This window comes from Tauraco erythrolophus, chromosome 27 (genome assembly GCF_009769465.1).
Source record: "Tauraco erythrolophus isolate bTauEry1 chromosome 27, bTauEry1.pri, whole genome shotgun sequence".
NCBI classification, from domain to species: domain Eukaryota; kingdom Metazoa; phylum Chordata; class Aves; order Musophagiformes; family Musophagidae; genus Tauraco; species Tauraco erythrolophus.
The window spans coordinates 5916809-5934409 of NC_141491.1; the positions used below are offsets into that span (position 1 = coordinate 5916809).

The following is a 17601-nucleotide window of genomic DNA, read 5'->3' on the forward strand; positions in this document are numbered from 1 at the left end:
AAATAATAGAATAGTTCAAGTTGAACGTCCAGCCCTTCCTCAAAGCAGAGCCAACATCAAAGGCAGACCAGATTGTTCAGAGGTTTAGTGAGTTACGACTGGAATATTTCCTAGGAAAGGGAGCCCACAACCTCTCTGGGCTCCCATACCACTGCTTAGCCACACATACAGTGAAATATTTTTCTTCTATCCAGGCAGAATTTCCTTTGCTACACCTTGTATCTCCTGCCCTTCCATTGTGCACCTCCAAGGACAGTCCAGTTCTGTCTTCTCTACAGACCCCCAGTCAGGCTGAAGACAGCCCTTAGGTTCCCCGTAACTTCTCTCCTTGAGGCTAAGCAAAGCCGGGTTTCTGAGTCTCCCCTCATATACCATGTGCTTCAGCCCTGGACAATCTGTGGCTCTCCACTGGGCTCTTGCCAGTTGGCTGTTGACTTTTCTGTATGGTAGGGTGGGGAAGACACGCAGAAGTGCCCCAGATGAGCCTTCACAACTGTCATTGAGGTAGACTGACCATGGCTGGCTGCCAGATGACCACCGAGCTGCTTTCTCCCTCTCCCTCCTCAACAGCACAGGGGGAGAAAAGGAGAGGAAAAAGCTCATTCGTTGAGCTAAAGACAGGGAGATCGCTTCCCAATTAGCGTCATGGGCAAAACACTCGACATTGGAAATGTTAATTTAGTGTATTGCAAATTAAAATAGATTTAGATAGTGAGAAACAAAGACAAGACTTAAACCCCCACTTCTTCATCCCCAACTCCTCCACCTACCCGAGCAGTGTAGGGGTGATGGGAAATCGGGGGCTGTCGTCAGTTCGTAACAGCTCCTCTCTGCTGCTCCCTCCTCCTCACACTTATCTCCCACTCCAGCATAGGCTGTATTTTCTTCAGGAAACATCCAGCTGCTCCTGTGTCAGGTTCTCCACCCCTGCAACCCTCCTGCTACCACAATCTGGACATGTACAGTAGTGCCAGGGGAAATTTTGCCTTCTGATGCGCAAATCCTGACAGTTTTGACCCATGCTATTGCTTGGTGTGAAAGGAAGTAATGGGAGATTGTGGTCATGGAGCAAGAGAGAGTGGACAGAAAACAAGGTCTTTCAGTCTGTTCCCGAAGAACTTCAAAATCCGTAACGAGAACCTCTCAAATATTTTTTTTTTTTAAAATCTTCATTGGTAGTATGAGATCCAGTACCACGATTTGCAACATCGAAGGATGAGGCTTTGGGCAACCTGGGGTAGTGGAGGGTGTCCCTGCCCATGGCAGGGGGGTTGGAACTGGATGATCTTTGAGGTCCCTTCCAACCCAAACCATTCCATGATTCTGTGATTCTATGACACTAGTCGTTGTTAGCTTTGTGGGTGGGAGCCTGGGAAGCAGCTGAAGCATTGGGAAGGTGGGATTTGGGCTGATGTGAAGCAAGTTGTATTTCATGCCACTGAGAGCTTTGGTCCATACCCAAGGATTTTCTTAAAATCTGACTAAACGCAAAAGCGTAGCTCTGAGGTCCTAAACTGGAAGTCCACTAACTCTACTGACCATTAACATTAGCTCTGACTGAATTAATCTTAAAACGGGCATCTAAAATAGATCGGCAAACTTGAAAACGGTCTGTTTTTCTAGACTGATACGGACATCTACACTGCAGGTATCAGGAGAGGGATTGGATGACTCAGTCTTGGGTTTTTTTTAATATTAATCTTACAAGCTAAGTCCCCATGGAAGAGAGCCTGTCAACACAGCTAGAAGAAAATAGCTTTAGTGAGCTGTTCCTCTGGAAAATGGAGAGGAGTCCAACACGTGCTTGAAGTTTCATGATACTTTGATAATGTACGGTTGGTAAAAGAAAATTTTTAATAAATTATTTTGAAAGTTTTCCCTTCCATGAAATGCAGGCACTGCAAATCTTGGAATCTGTATGAATTTATTTACAAGGAGTTTTCATATAAAGTAATTTATGTGGAATTGTGGAAATTCTAGGGAACCGAAGGGGAGATAGATGATAGAGAAAAAAGGATGAGAGAGAGAAAAGTGTGTGCCATGGGTAAGGGGAGGTGGAAAGGAATGAAGAGATTGGTGGGTGGATGAAGCACTGAGAGCTAACCCACCAGGGAACTTTATTTGGATGAGCTAATTAGATAAGTTGGTGCCTCATGTTGGGGAAAATGAAGCTGGTGTGAAAAGGCAGTGAACATCTAGGAAGATTCTGCGTGTAGGGGATGGACGTCAGCCAAAGTGTGGAGATGCACTAGCAGGAGGACACTAGAAATTGCAGTAAGCAGCAGTCAGAACGTGGCTGGCTGAAGAAGTCAGCTGGAGGGGATGCAGAGAAAGGCAACTGATGTCTTGTAGACCTCAAGGTAGGTAGTAGGCAGGGATGGATGGGGAAAGATGGGAAGGCTCTGGGTGTGATGTGGCGATTTCATGGGGAAAGAGAGAAGAGGGGACCACTGAGATCCAATGAAAACTGGAAGGTTGCGTTTGCCATGAGTGCATATAGCTCCTCCTCTGTGATGCCCTCCCAGATTTTAATGATTTGCAGGTCAGGGATTTCGTCAGGCTGTTGCAGTTTGTTCAGGGATGTCTGACAGAGGTCTTATCCAAATGTTTGTCTACTCTAACTGAGGATGTCTGCTAACGAGATGGCTGGGAAGAAGCAGGTTTAGTACGAGTTGGAAGACGTTAGTTTAAGGCAATTAAAAATCAGAGCTAGCAGCAAGGAGATGTAAGCACTGAGGAACAAACAAGCAGAGTTGCTTCTAGACCAGTAAGTGGGAATAAGAGATCCATACATGGCAAAGGAATTCCCGGTGAGGAAAGAGCTCGGGCAGTCAGACGGGTGAAGATGCCAGACGGAGCACGCAAGGAGGTGGAGGGAAGGTGGGTCCCTACAGCTGCAGTGTCCCGTGCACAGTGCCACCCACGGCAGGACGTGCAAGTGCCACGGAGGTGGTCTCGCTGCGGAAGCGTTGCTGCCACCACCATTGCGTGTGCAGCAGCGGGGTGAGCTGGGAATGGGAGCCTGCCTGGGTGCTGTCCTGAGGGCAGCTGCTTTGATCATCTTCCTGTGCCAAAGGAATTGGGGGAAATACGCTGGAGCCTGGGCAGCTCTGTTCCGCCTTCATGGGACAAGGGAGGGATTCTACCCCTCTGCTCTGCTCTCCTGAGACACCGCCCCCCCACCCCCGCCAGTGCTGCGTTCGGCTCTGGGGTCCCAACATCAGAGGGACATGGAGCTGCTGGAGCGGGTCCAGAGGAGGCCACGGACATGATGCGAGGGCTGGAGCACCTCTGCTCTGGAGACAGGCTGAGAGAGTTGGGGCTGTTCAGCCTGGAGAAGAGAAGGCTCCGGGGAGACCTTCCAGCACCTTCCAGTGCCTGAAGGGGCTACAGGAAAGCTGGAGAGGGGCTTTGGACAAGGGCCTGTAGTGACAGGACACGGGACAATGGCTTTAAACTGGAAGAGGGGAGATTTTGATGGGATCTGAGGAAGAAACTTTTTACACTGAGGGTGCTGAGGCACTGGCACAGGTTGCCCAGAGGAGCTGTGGCTGCCCCATCCCTGGCAGTGTTCCAGGCCAGGTTGGATGGGGTTTTGGGCACCGGGATGGGAACTCCGTGGAGAAGGGCCTGCAGCAGCGTCCCCTCGGGCCCAGCCGGGCCTGACCCGCCATGGCGGCGCAGCCCCATCCGTCCCCAGGACCCAGCCGGGTGGCGGCGGGGTCGGCGGGCCCGGGGCCGCCCCCTCTCCCGCCGGGGCCCTCTGCGCCATCGAGACCGGCCACCCCAGCCCCAACACCCGCCCGCCAGGGCGCGGCTCGCTCCGCCTCCAGCCACTTCCGGCCGCCGCCGGAAGCGCCGCTCGCAGCACGGCTGGCGGCCACCCGGCGGCGCCGCGCGCCACTGCGGCCCTCTCCCGGCCGGAAGTAGCCGCGGCGGAAGTGGCCGCTGATTGGCGGCGGAGCGCGGCGGGCCGCGAGGCCGCTCCGCCGAGTGGCTGAGCGGGGGGGCGGGGCGGGCGGAAGTGACGCGCCGCGCGCCCGCCCGGGGAGCGCCGCCGGTGCCGCGCTCGCGCCCCCCGCGGCCGTTGCAGCGCCGCCATGTCCGGCCGCCCGCCGGGCGCCTTGCGGAGCCGAGAGGAGCGGCCGCGCAGCGCCGCGCAGTTGTGAGTACCGGCCGGCGGGCGGCGCGGCGGGCTGAGGCGGGCGAGCGGCGCCTCCTCCGCCGGCCCGGGACCGCTGTTCTCCCGGACAGCCCGGGAGCGCCCGGCACGGCCGAGCAGGGACGGACCCGCCAGGTACGGTCCCGCCGCGCTCCGCCCCGGGGCCCGGCGGGGTGCGAAACGGCGGCGCGGGAGGGAGGCGGCTCGGCCGGCCGCCCCTCTCCCGGAGCGGGGAGCGCGGGACGAGGCGCCGGTGTCGGGGTGCGGGTGGGGAAGAGTCGCCCTTCCCGGGGCGGAGGAAGAGGAGGGCGGGCAGCGGAAGGGCGGCCCCGGGCCCTCCTCCCGCCGTGCCGCCGGCCCTTCACGCCTCCGCCCCGCACGCGGCGAGCTCGTCGGCGGCGCAGCGGCAGCCGTGGCCGTGGCGGGCGGGCGGGCTCGTGCCGGAGGCGGCCGGGAGAGCGGGGAAGGGAGAGGAACGCGAGACACGAGGATTTAGGCTTTTCCCGTGGGAGAAGGGCTTTACACCGGCCCGTTAGTGCAGCCACAACATCACCGTGCGGCGGTGGACCCCGCGGGAGCCGGTAACACCGGCTCTGCTCGTGCCAAGGAAATTTTCCAGCCTGCCCGAGACTCCGTGCCCGCGTTCCCGCTGTGCACCGGCAGGAGCTCAGCAGGGGCGGGCTGCTGGAGTCGTCGTTTGGCTCCCGGCGCGGTCGGCTCGTCTCGCCGGAGTTCTCCGCTCGCCGTGTCGGTCGGAGAAGAGGTTTGGCGCGGGGCCGCGGCGGGATGTCGCGGCGGTGCCGTTGGCGTTCCGTGCGATTCTCTCGAGGGCTCTTCGGCTGGAGGAGGACTTGGTCGTTGATGGGTAGAGCTGTGCTTTGTAATAAAGCACAAAGAACGTTTCCCGGCAGCTGGCACATCCTAAAGTCATCATCCATGCTCCGGGGAGTGTTCCGCGATGAGTGAAAGTGTTTCCATATAAACTATCGAACAGAAAGTGTTTCTTCTGCCGTTGTTGAGAGCTTCTGCATTACGATAAATCAGCAAGCCGTTAGGAATGGCTCGGACCTAAATTCTGGACAGGATTCCTAGTTTTGTGTGCAAACTCAACATAAATTTCCACATTTCCTTTGGGTAATAACAAAAAATATTTAGTTACAACATTCAGCTAATGCCTAGGCGGGGTTCAGCGATATAAAATAAATACAAAATAGTCGATTTTGCTCTGGCCCTAGATGGGTGCTTCCAGTTTATAATAAATGTTGTGCTTCCTGGGTCCAGCTTAATCCGTGAAAATAAATGAAGTTGGTTCTCTGAAGTTTGGGGTGGCTTATAGTCCCCATTTGATTTATTCATATTCCCATAAGATTAAAGTTGTGTCTGAAGTAGTAGCTGGAATTAAAGTAGCTGACTTCAGCCGACAAGGAATGTTTCTTCTGAGAACTTGGAACTATACTTGGAAGTTTGGGTGTGTTTTTCTGTCATTTTTGTCTCCACCGGTATGTTTTTTAGATGGCATGATCATGATTTCCATTGCAGTAACGTGTTGGGATGCCCTGGTGCTTGCAAGGGACTTGCCAAACGGTTTTATTTACTGAAGATATTCTGAGGGTATTTTTGTTAATGTGAAAATTAGGGACAGAAAATGAATTTTTATATATTCAGTGTTTTGTTCTTTGAGCCTGCTGCTTAGTAAGAGAAATAAATAATATGGGAGGAGAACTTCAGACCAGAAACTTGGCGTGCCTGGGAAGAAGAAGAGCAATTCTGTTTCGGCTGAAGGAAATGTAGGCTATCCTTTTTATTTCTCCAGCTTGGTAGAAATAGATAAATAAGGAAATAAATAAATCTTCCTGTTTTCTTTGTTACCTCTGCTTTCATAGCTTGCTTATTGCCGTTTCTATTGTTGACTGGGAAACTTTGCATATTGCCATACAGACTATTTTCCTAAAGAAAAAATGACCTTTTTGGTCAAGAAAAACGTCACCTAGTTGACAGTTCCTTCTGTGAATGTCACAGAATTTTATTTTTTTTTTAAAGAAAGCCAACTATCTGAATTTGGTCGTTTCTATGGTGACATTAGATAAAATTTCTACCAGTCCACTATGTTTTTTTTTCCTTCCATGAGCTTGTCGTCCTCAAGTTCTGTTCAGGGATCTGGTTTACGTTCAGGCCTTCGGTCGTGCTGAAGTATCATGACAATAAAAGCGTTTCTGAGTGTTAATATGTGAGATTTGAGGGTGTTTATGTTTGTGGGCTGGGGAAGTGAAGAGTGATGAAGAGGAGAAAGAAAACTCTGCTTCAGTAATTGTGGGAAAAGTCCCCATTACAACTTGGCATGTTTTACAGAATTCCTATTGTTATTTTTTTTTTAGGAAAAGAAATTAGCCTGTTAATAAACTAAATTAATCTGACACTCTTAAAGGAGGGTACTGATGGAAAGAATTTTTCACTCTGCTTAAAGGATTCTTAAAACAGAATCTTCAAAGTAACAGTGGGCTGCAGAGTGAATTGGAACCGCTTCTAGCTCTCCTCTTCATCACTCAGTGATCTGTTTTACTTTGGTAACACGAAATGTCAGTCCTGGTTATTTCTTTGTGTCACCTGGAAGAGTCTTTAGTGATGTGGGATATATATGGCGAAGCGTTTTCAACTTATAGCTGAAAGAGCAAAAATTTGTCAAAACCTTTCCTTCTCCTGTCAGAGGTGTTTGAGCAAATATGTGTGAATACAACAACGTCTCAATGTCTCATCTGAGCATTTCCTTTCCTCCTTTCTTGTCTGCCTTTCAGCTTTTTGTAATTCCACACTCCTTGAGTACCTGCTCTTATTTCAAGTAAAAAAATGTCATCATGGAATCACGGAATGGGTTGGGTTGGAAGGGACCTCCAAGATCATCCAGTTCCAACCCCCCTGCCACGGGCAGGGACACCCTCCACTACACCAGGTTGCCCAAAGCCTCATCCAACCTGGCCTTGAACACTTCCAGGGATGGGGCAGCCACAACTTCTCTGGGCAACCTGCTCCAGTGCCTCACCACCCTCACAGGGAAGAATTTCTTCCTTAGATGCCATCTAAATCTCCCCTCTTTCAGTTTAAAGCCATTGCCTGGTGTCCTGTCACTACACAACCCTGTCCAAAGCCCCTCTCCAGCTTTCTTGTAGCCCCTTTAGGTGCTGGAAGGTCTGCCCAGAGCCTTCTCCAGGCTGAACAGCCTCAACTCTCAGCCTGTCTCCATAGCAGAGGTGCTCCAGCCCTTGGATCACCTTCGTGGCCTCCTCTGGCCCCGCTCCAACAGCTCCATGTCCTTCTGATATTGGGGACCCCAGAGCTGAACGCAGCACTGCAGGGGGGGGGTGTCTCAGGAGAGCCGAGCAGAGGGGCAGAATCCCCTCCCTCGCCCTGCTGCCCACGCTGCTTTGGATGCAGCCCAGGACACGGTTGGCTTTCTGGGCTGCCAGCGCACGGTGCCGGCTCATGTTGAGCTTCTCATCCACCAGCACTCCCAAGTCCTTTTCCTCAGGGCTGCTCTCAATCCATTCTCCACCCAGCTTGGGATTGTGCCGACCCACGTTCTCACAGGCCCACCTCTCTAGCCTGTCAAGGTCCCTCTGGATGGCAACCCTTCCCTCCAGCGTGTCCACCACAGCACACAGCTTGGTGTTGTCAGCAAACTTCTTGGGATGCATCGCTCCTGAGCCTGGAGGAGGTGATCTTTGAACATTAAGCAGCTTTCTTGAGCCTCTTCTCAGGTGCTGTCCTGATGACCTGTGATCCTTCTCCAGGCTCTGAGCATCTATTACTGGCACCAGCATCAAACTGGTAGGAGCGGAATGGACTGAGGTTCCCTTCTCCCAGCAACTTCAATTTAAAACCCTCTTCACCAGCTTGGCAAGCCTGTGACAGAAGATGCTCTTCCCCTTCTCCGACAAGTGGACCCCATCAGCCCCCAGTAGACCAGATTTCTCAAAGCAAGTCCCATGGTCTATGTAGCTGAACCCCTGACTGTGGCACCAGTCCTGTAACCATTTGTTGACTGGCCAGATTCAACTGGCCCTTTCAGACCCTTTCCCTTTGACTGGGAGGATTGATGAAAAAAACTACCTGTGCTCCAGAGTCCCTTCCCACCGCTCCCAGGGCTCTCTGATCCTTCTGGATAGTCCTCAGACTGCTCCTGGCTGTGTCCCTGGTGCCCACGTGGAATGACAGCAGCAGATAATAGTCAGTGGGCTGCGCGAGGCTTTGTAGTCTCTTGGTGACGTCCCTGATACGAGCCCCCAGTAGGCAGCACACCTCCCTGGAGAGTGCGTCAGGCTGCAAACGGGCACCTCCGTACCCCCCAGGAGAAAGGCACCCACTACTACCCCTCGTCGCCTTTTCTTAGTTATTTTCCAGAAAACTGGAATTTTGGGGTTTCTTGCTCTTTTTACATACAGTGTGAAGATTAAAAGCTGCGGTTGTCTTCTGTAGCCGTGAAAACCAGAATGATCCGGAGTTCAGACAAAGTGGATTTTTTTAAAGGAGGTTTCTTCCTCAGCTGACTTAGAAGATCCTGTTTGTAGCACAGTGTCAAAACCAGTTTGTAAAGTCCATGGAAAGGGAGATGGAGTGACTCAGGGTAGAGGTGAGCTCTGGAAACCGGCATTGCTGCTGAAGAAAATACTCATGCAAGCGCATCCTCTATCTCACTTCTCTCTTCCTCTGCTTTTCTTACTTCCTCTCTCTCTGCTCTGCTCCCCTTCCTCTTGCCCGAAAGTTAGAGGTATCCCCTTGCTTTGACAGGTGAAGGAGCGTGGCTCTTGGGAGGTTTCTTCTGCCCTTTGATGCCTGCTTGCAGTGCTAGTTAGTTTGAGTGGAGGTAAGTGCCTGTTTGCTTTGTAAAAGCTGAAATGGTTCAGTAGTTCCATGTCTGTGGAACTTGATGAAAATTTCCTTCTGCATTTACCTTTGGAATATTAATTCTTCTGTGTAGAAGTGAAGAAAAAGTGTAGATCATGGAGTTATTAAAAGAAGAATTGAAAGATTCAAAGCATATAGCAGTGCTAGAAGGTTTAAAGAGGATCCAAAAGTGAGTCTTTTCTGCTTTACTTAAGTTCAAACACACAAATATTTCTAGTTGCTCTTTGTTTAAGCAAAAATATTTCTGAAGGGTCATTACCCTTCAGTGCTTGTCCTTCTCAACTGTCATTTCTGCTTCCAAAGCATCCAACTCCGTTTTACTACCAGAACCTCTCATGGCAACTGCCACTAGGACCCACGTGGTGTATTGCCCGTGTTTTCACCTTATTTTGGAGACAAAAGTGTTGCAGAATTTCCTGCCCACTGCACTGAGGAATGACGTAAACGTCTGCCTTGTCACACAGTGTGCCTAGAAATGAGGCTTGGTACCAAAATATCGAACGGGGGAGTTAATTCTGAGGTCACAGTGAGCAAAGCTCTGCGTGCCTAAAGCCTTTGTTTTAGCCAGACAATAGCGTGGTTCTTTATGTTGACCACCAAGGGAAACGTGACCCCTCAGCCCGTAGCAAGAGCTGTCCAGCTCTGGGATTGAAGAGCATCCTTGTGACTTCTCACTTGATGAGAAAGGCAATGTCTTGACTGACTTCTTGAGCAGATACAACGATGGGACGCACGAATGATATCTCCTAGTCACTCTCGTCCAAGCTGAGTTGGAAGCCCAAACTAATGGTTCACTGCCAGAAAAAATGCCAGTGTTTCAAAACTACTTGGCAATAAACAGAACACAATTCTGGTGTCATCTGGACTGGAACTGGGAAATAATCTCACGTCCATGTTCTCAGTGCATTTATTGATGTAGAAACTCAATGGCACAGAGCTAGAATGCTCTTGATGACTGAGCTCTGCCTTTTAATCATTCTGGATCTGATGACAAGACCATGAAACCTACTTCCAGTTAATTTGGTCTCTACTAGTAAGGGAAACTCTGTTTTGATCATATATTTCTCAACATGCCATGTTGCTTCTGCAGTGCTTTGGGCGTTAGATTGTTCTTCTGAGAGCCCAAGAGTTCTTTGGGGAAGATGGCTGCGTTTGGGCAAACTCACTTGAAGTGGGAAAGATTCTCTGTCGTGCAGTGGACTTGAAAAATCTTGGCATTTGAAGCACTCAAAACTAACTTTTGCTTTGACAAGGTTCTGTCTGTTTGCTGTTTTGAGTTTCCTATCTTCACCTACAAAAAAATAATCTGTATTTACTCTTCAGATTTCACTGGTGGGTCTCCAGGTATTCCTCTTTGGTTTTGAAGCCCTTTTCTTCCTAGACTTAGACTTCCCTTCTCATAAACGTATGTACCTTTCAAGGTTGGTTTTTTTTTCCGTCTCTTTGAAGATGACCACCTCTGTAACCTATATCCACCTAGAACGAGCGGGCAGGTGAGATGTGGGTGTATGAGTTGGTCACCCTACATCCTGTTCCACAAAGTAAATGTGTTCTGCACCTTAATTTCTTCTTTGTGTGTGTCTGAAGTAATTTCTGCTTCCATCTGCAACTAATCTGCCTGTATTTTCTTGAAGCTTTCCTGAAATTCATACTTACAGCACTAAGTAAGGATATTAATAGTGACAGGGAGATGGGAAAACAAAAAATATGGCTTCTCTGTGAAATCTGGAGATAATGTTTTTCTTTTTCAGAATGAAAGGCCCTGTAAGTAGAAGAGGAGGATAATGTAAGGTGTTTTCTCGGGTCTTTTAACTTACTTTTATCTGAAAAGGACACCGTTTCTTGCCACTCTGTGATGTAAAAGTTGGACGTGACTTTCAGATAGTCTGTGGTGTTCTGAAATGCCAGCTCAGAACGTGCACTGAGCAGATCAGTGTGATTTTTAGCAGCGAAGCTCCTAAAGCTTGGATCTGTCATTTTTCCATCGTTGACCCGCTGCCGAGGGGTGGCAGCGCTGGGCGGACGGTTCGCTGGTGCACATGGATTGAAATGCCTCTGCCGCGTTCGCTTACGCCGTCTCTCGTTTGTCTTTCTCTTTTCTCTGTTCTTTGTTTTGTTAAGCATTGCAGGCTGTATGTACCGAGTGGTTCAGACGACGGGACCAGATGGAAAAAACCTTCTGAAATTACTTCCAATTTCTAAATCTGGAAGCTTTGTGCCAATAGTTAAGTCTTCGGCCATGCCCAATAATTCTAAAGCGAGTATTTCTAGTCCAGTCCGTCTTACTTTTAAGACGCAGCTTGGCAATACTACTGCACCTTCATCTGTTAAGATACCTGTTTTTCAGTCTGCTAATCCTGGGAAGATTATTCTTACAAGGACATTGGACAAACAGAAAAGTGTTAGGGCAGGTTCCGAAAAAGAAAGCTTCATTCCAAAACCAGCTGCTAACGTGCAGAGCAGTTGTGTGTCAGTTGATAGCCTGTCTTTGCAGAACATTGCTGTAACGAGTTCGTCCGGCCAGAGTAACACTGCATACATGTTGGTAAACTCCAAGAGTCATCCAGTGACTGTGAAGACTCCAATATTGCCCTCTGGCCACCACCTCCAGATACCAGCTGATGCAGAAGTGAAATCTGTCCCTGCTTCTTTTTTACCACCTGCAATACAGCAAAAAATACTCGCAGCTGCAGCAACAAACGTGTCTGGAGGAGCTGACAGTACGAAAATACCAACTGTTATTTACGTGTCGCCAGTGAACACAGTGAAATCGGCGCTTCCCAAGCATTTGCCAGCCATTCGCCCAAAACCTGCCACAGAAGTTTCAAAAACATTAATAATGACATCTACACAGAAGGGAAGTAGTTCTTCTCCTGAGACAGTGACATCTGATGGTCAGCAGTGCCAGCAAACTCCAATGAAATGGATTGTGCAAGAAGGTCCACAGTCATCAGCACCTTGCCTTATTCCTGTAAAGTCATCAAATAATGTGGCTTCCAAGATCTTGAAAACTTTGTCAGACACGAAGAATGTAGAAGTTAACTCAGCAAATATTTTACCACTCTGTTCTGGTGGTCCTGGTGGAAGCCAAAAAAAAATCACATCTCTTAAAGATAATGCTCTGGTCATGTACAATGGGAAAGTCTATTTGTTGACCAAAAGAGGCTCTGATGTTCTGTCAGCCCCAGTTGACAAACAAACATCTTCCTCTTCTGATGCTTCACTTAAAAAGGAGACATCCAAGCTAATTGATTCTACTGCAGTCAATAAAATAACCAGTAAAGTAGTGAATCTGGTATTGACAAAAAGAATGGTGCTGTCTCAGAAAGATCCAAAACCATGTACAAACTCAAAAAATTCTTCACCAACTGGCTTAAGAAATGAGTTAAAATCTGCAGCTCTGGTGACACCGGGTGCTAATCAGCAGAATTCCACTGTAAACCAGAGAAGGAGTTTGCCCTTCACCGAGAGCGTTTCAAGTGGAGTGATCCCTGTTACGGCAGTAGGGACACAGGAAAACACATGCCAAAGTGGCAAGGAAAAGGTTAATTCCCTCAAAGCAGCAAGTGCGCTTTTCCCTCAGTCTAAGCAAGAGTGTGCTTTCAGTGAAGACTGGCAAAAGGTAACCCTCCACTAAACATGCCCATCTCAGTCTCTGCTAAATTGTTAAATGGTCCTGGTTCTGTTGGGGTGGTTTTTGTATTTTTTTTTCTTCTCCAGTAACATTGCACTATGCAAGCGAGAAAATGCATAAAGAAAAGAAAGGGGCAGGGAAAAGATGACTTTTTATTTCCTCCCGAGATAAATTGTCCGTTAACAGCTGAAACTATGGGAAAGTTGTTCCTTGTTTCAGCCCTGGGAGCTGCCTGCACTCTGACGCTGATGCCACACTCCCACAGCGCAGCCATGGGCTGTGTTGTAGGTGTGATGTAGAGGAGTTTGAAGCTACACAAGAGGAAGGCAAGGTGGAAGAGCTCCAGAGAAAACTCTGGTGTTGCACTAAGTCAGCTCCAGTTTCCACGAGCTCAGGCAGCCAAAGGCAGGAGCTGTTTTCTTCCTTTCATGCCATGACTCTATCCATGAATGACTGTAGGTCACATTTTCAGTTGCTCAAGAGACCAGAATGAATTTGCCTCCAGATAAAAAAAAAAAAAAATCATTCTGAAGCTAGTTTATACTTCCTTGAGTTGACCAGACAGAAGAGAAATGTCAGCCAAGCGTATTTGTGCAAATTTTAGATGTTTAATCATTACCATAGACTGTAGGGCCTCTTCTCTTGATTGTTCCTTGCCTGAAAATGGTTAAAATAGACTTTTTTTTTCCCTTCAGTGCTGCGTGATGCCAAGTATTAGTGTTCTCATTTGCTATAACCTCTGTGAAAAGCAGCACATCAAATGTTTGCTGCTTTTAGTCCGTGAGCGTGCAAGGCCATGGGTTGCCAGGCATTCTGGTGTGAGATTGAACTGGAAGATCAGAAGCAGCTCAGGTTGCGATGAGGTCAGAGATGAGAGAAGGCGAACAGCACTTTGTTGGTGTTTCCAACCACAATGCAGATAGGAAATGCATTCAGCATTCTGAAAGTGACAGTGGAGAGACACTGTCTGAGCTTCCATCATCTTCCAGGGTTACTTTGACGTTTTAGAGCAGGTCATTTCCCTTGTTGCTTCTTTTACTTCTGTGGTTTACTAGTTGGACTGTGCATTTTCTGGATGTTCCACAGTTTACTTGGAGTTTTAAATAACTAACAAGAGTGTTAGGCCCATGACAATATCCATGTAATTTCTCAAAGTTGGCTTACCTGTGTTCAGTGTAACTCTTGGAGAACAGCAGACCAAAGAAATGGTCACCTGTCTTTCTAGTAATTAGTTTTTCGTTTCTATGTATGGAGAGAGAGAGAGAGATTGATGGCTCTCTCACTGTTTCTCTATTTCAGATCCAGTGTGAAAAGATGGATTCACCAGAAAACGTTATTCAAATCAAACACCAGGAGAAGCCACACTGTAAACAATTCTTGGAATTAAGGAAAAAATTTGGTCTCTTGAAGGAGGAGAGAGTGTACCTTAAGAGAATACCATTAACGGCCTCCTATGAAAAACCAGAAGAAAGGGATTGTTCCAGCAACAGCTTGAAAAGGAAGAATGGTTCTTGCAGTTCATCACCATTAGATGTAGAAACAACAAATCAACATCAGGAATGTGTTAAAGAGGAAAAGGTATCTTGAGATTTTCAGTGCTAAAACGTGTTCTGTGACACATTCAGAAAGCAGCGGATGTATGGTCCATACAGAGCTGCGTGTTGATTTGGACCCTCCCACCTCTGGATTCATCGGGGCCAGTGGGTAATCGTGATGGTCCCTGTGAGAATTGTTCCTAGAACCCGTTCCTGTGACAGAGTTGTGCGATTCCAGTACAACTTGAGTACCCTCTGAGAATTTTTATCTTCTTTTCCGGGTTCCACTGGAGGAAGTTTGAAAAACAAATGCTTTGAAGAAGACTAGACCCTCTAGTGGTGGCTGAGCAGTCAAGGGGATGGTTTTTATTGGAATAGAAACCATACCTCTGTCCTCTGATTTGTGTTTAGCCCTCTGCAAACAATTGTGCTTATCCAGTAGCGCGACAGATACAAGCAGAATAAGAGAAGAATTCTTGTGAGGCTTTACCCTGGTGTTTGACATCATCACGTGCCGTTACTTCTAGGCACTTCAGTCGCTCACGTCACCGGGTGTGGCTGAATTCCAAAGAAAGGCATCCACTTAGTCATGTGTGGTTTTATTCAAAGAAATTGACCTTTGCACCCATCTAATCTTTAGAGTTACCAATGTCTTTATAAACTTAGTCCTTGGTCGTTGGCAAGGAACTTGCTTGGGTGCTTCTGGAAAGGTCCTCTGGATGGAAGGACTTCCATTTTAACGCGTTCAAGTGTTTTTATCTATCCAAAGTGCTTCTGTTCAGTCATAGTGCTCTAAATTGTCTTTTGTATGATTCTACTCTACCCAGCCAATGGCTTTCTCAGGTTTTAGTAATTCTGTTTTAAGAGCCCTACTTTGAGCAGACCTACTGGCTGCTCTTAATAAAGTATATTAACATTTGAATAACAAAACAGCTGGGAGGAGTGCAGTCTTGTAGTGGACATTGTTGCTGACGTTTGAGCTTTTTGGAAACGTGAACATGAAGAGGTCTCCTGTGTTTTGGATTTTCCCATCAAGTTAGATAGAAAGTTTTTGTCTTACGCAACAGTTAAGGAACTTAAGCAGCAACAGGAGATGATGGGTGTGGGCAGGAAAGGCAGAAATGTACTGCTGGCTAAGGAAGGAATTCAGTGTTCTGGAATTGTTTGCTGGGAATCTTTGCTAGAAAAATATTGAACAAGGAAGTATGTTTGCTCAAGTTGCTAAAAAAAACCATCTTCCATATAGTAATTCTAAGAAGCTTGTGAACAAATAACTTGTAATTTGTGCTCAGTGAACTGTGATGTTATGCTGCAGAATGGTGCTCACTTTAACAGAGTATATTTTGTATGTTTCTTGACTGTACAGATAATTGTGGATCTGGAAGAGGGTTTGACTAAGAAAAGGAAAATAAAATCCTCACCGCTGTCAGACAGTGGAAAGAGAAAGAAAACTTCAGTCAAACCAACCACAAGTCCAAGTTCAGAATATACCAGCCCAAGCTCCAGTGCACTTAACAGAAGTGTTTCACCTCCACCAGTCTCATCGCAGCAGAGCATTTCCACAGACCTTGTTTTATCGTCTCTAGGGAGGGGGGACACTGAGCAAGACCCATACTCTCCATACAGTGACGTCACAGACTCAAGTAGACCAGTTTTAGTGTCTTGTGAAGATGATGCTTCAGTTCCTGAAGGTTCTTTCAGAGATGATGCTTTCCCTTTGACTCCCCCAGACCTGGATGAGACAATTCGGGATGAAAAAATAAAACGACTTAAACAGCTCTTAAGAGAACGAGAAGCGGCACTTGAGGAGATGCGTAGGAAGATGCAGCAAAGCTGAAATACTGAAGCTGGTGATCTGGACTATATTCATCTTCATTTCAGTGACTTCAGGAAGAAATTCCTTGTTTAAACAAGATTTTAAAGAAATTTGCAGTATGTATGTATTTAGGAAAGTATAGATTTCTTTTTAAATACCAGAAATAAAAGACTTGGACCATCATATTCTGTTTCTGGTACATGATATGTCTCAAAGAATGCAGAAGATGGGCATTTTTCTTAGTGTATTATCTATATTTTGAATTGAGGGGTTTCTCTATTAGTCCTAGCAAATAAACTTTCCCACTTTGGAATTCCGTGGCCTCTTAGAAACTGAATGTAAATTGCCAACCCCAGTTGCAGATATGTTTTGTTTTCCTGATGTTCTACAGTGCATGACAACTTTTATGAGTTCCTGAGAGCTGTCGATTGTCATAAATGGTCAGTGTTTAATAAATGTTATTTAAGTTACCTGGGAATTAGACTTTAGGCAGTAGTAATACAGATGTTTCTACAAAACCCGTTACAGATGTGAAGACAGAAGCAGTGGAAGCCCCTGCTCAGTTACCTACAGACGTGTCTCTTGCTGTTCTTGCTGTAAGCCTGTGTAAGGCCTTTGCCAGCTGTGCAATGTGAACTTGGTTGTGGCGTTATTTTGAGGGAGGGGAGGGGTATTTTTTTTTTTTAAACAATTATGTTGATGAATAATAACTTGTTGAAGAAAAAAAGGCGTATTTCTTTCTGCAGAGGTGGTATCTATAATTTCTCGATGAACATATTTTCCATTAATTTACTCAGTTGTCACTTGAACGTGTCTCTTGCTGCCTTTGTTTGATGCTGCCTTAGTTGTGTGTTGTAGGAGAGAACGTGCACTCAAACTCTTTGCCATCGTGATTTTTATAGATCTTTGTAGTGGATTTTCCCAGCGTGTTCTGTCATGTGTTGTACGGATGCCTTTCGCTACCCTCTTGTCCATGTCAGTGAACCTTGTAAAGCCCTTCTCCTTCTGTCTTTTTTGTCACAGCCATGAATAACTGTTTTGCCAACAGAATTTGTCATTGGCTTTTTCTTGTCCATTTATGGTTGTATTCAACATCATTGCTCCCTGTAGAACGGCTTTGCTGATTTCTGTTCATGAGAGACTGTTGGCTGCTGTTCTTATTTTCTGTATTTCAATCAAATTTTCATCTGCAAGGTTTTTCTCTGTTGTCATCTGGATGCCTAGTGTACGTATAGGGTTTTGGTGAAGGGCGTTGCTTTGGAAATATATCTTTGGAGAGACTCGTGGACAGTATCAGTCCCGTGTTCCTTATTAATACGCATCTCGTCAGTGTGGAAAACTCAAGTGCATTAGAGAGGCAGGACAGGCTTTGACAAGGGAAGAAGAAGATGACCCTTACTCTGAAGAGCTTGAGGTAGACCAAGTGTAGGAGAAGATGATACACCAAACACGCAGTGGTGGGTGAAGAAGGAAGGTGTATCATGGAATTCAACTCTTTAATGATTGAGTTGTTCTACTGTAGAAGAGGCAAGTGCCTGTGATAGAGCGAGCAAGT

General features: G+C 47.2%; 1 protein-coding gene across 2 annotated transcripts; it reads left to right on the forward strand.

The window, feature by feature from the left end:
- The first annotated feature begins 4100 nt into the window (after positions 1-4100).
- On the forward strand, positions 4101-16223 carry LRIF1 (ligand dependent nuclear receptor interacting factor 1). Of its 2 annotated transcripts, none has more exons than XM_086627284.1 (4): positions 4101-4165; positions 11183-12683; positions 13995-14273; positions 15597-16223. In XM_086627284.1, the coding sequence occupies exons 1-4, from the start codon at positions 4101-4103 to the stop codon at positions 16065-16067; spliced, it is 2316 nt and encodes a 771-aa protein (XP_086483410.1). In that variant the 3' UTR covers positions 16068-16223. The 2 variants fall into 2 exon arrangements, with proteins under 2 accessions (XP_086483410.1, XP_086483411.1); XM_086627285.1 differs by lacking the exon at positions 4101-4165 and adding an exon at positions 8942-9020.
- The last annotated feature ends 1378 nt before the right edge of the window (positions 16224-17601 follow it).

Coding starts and splice junctions, on each gene's coding strand:
- LRIF1 (XM_086627284.1), top strand. CDS start 4,101: ATGTCCGGCCGCCCGCCGGGCGCCTTGCGGAGCCGAGAGGAGCGGCCG. Junction 12,684..13,994: donor TCAGTGAAGACTGGCAAAAG/GTAACCCTCCAC, acceptor TCTCTATTTCAG/ATCCAGTGTGAAAAGATGGA. Junction 14,274..15,596: donor AATGTGTTAAAGAGGAAAAG/GTATCTTGAGAT, acceptor TTGACTGTACAG/ATAATTGTGGATCTGGAAGA.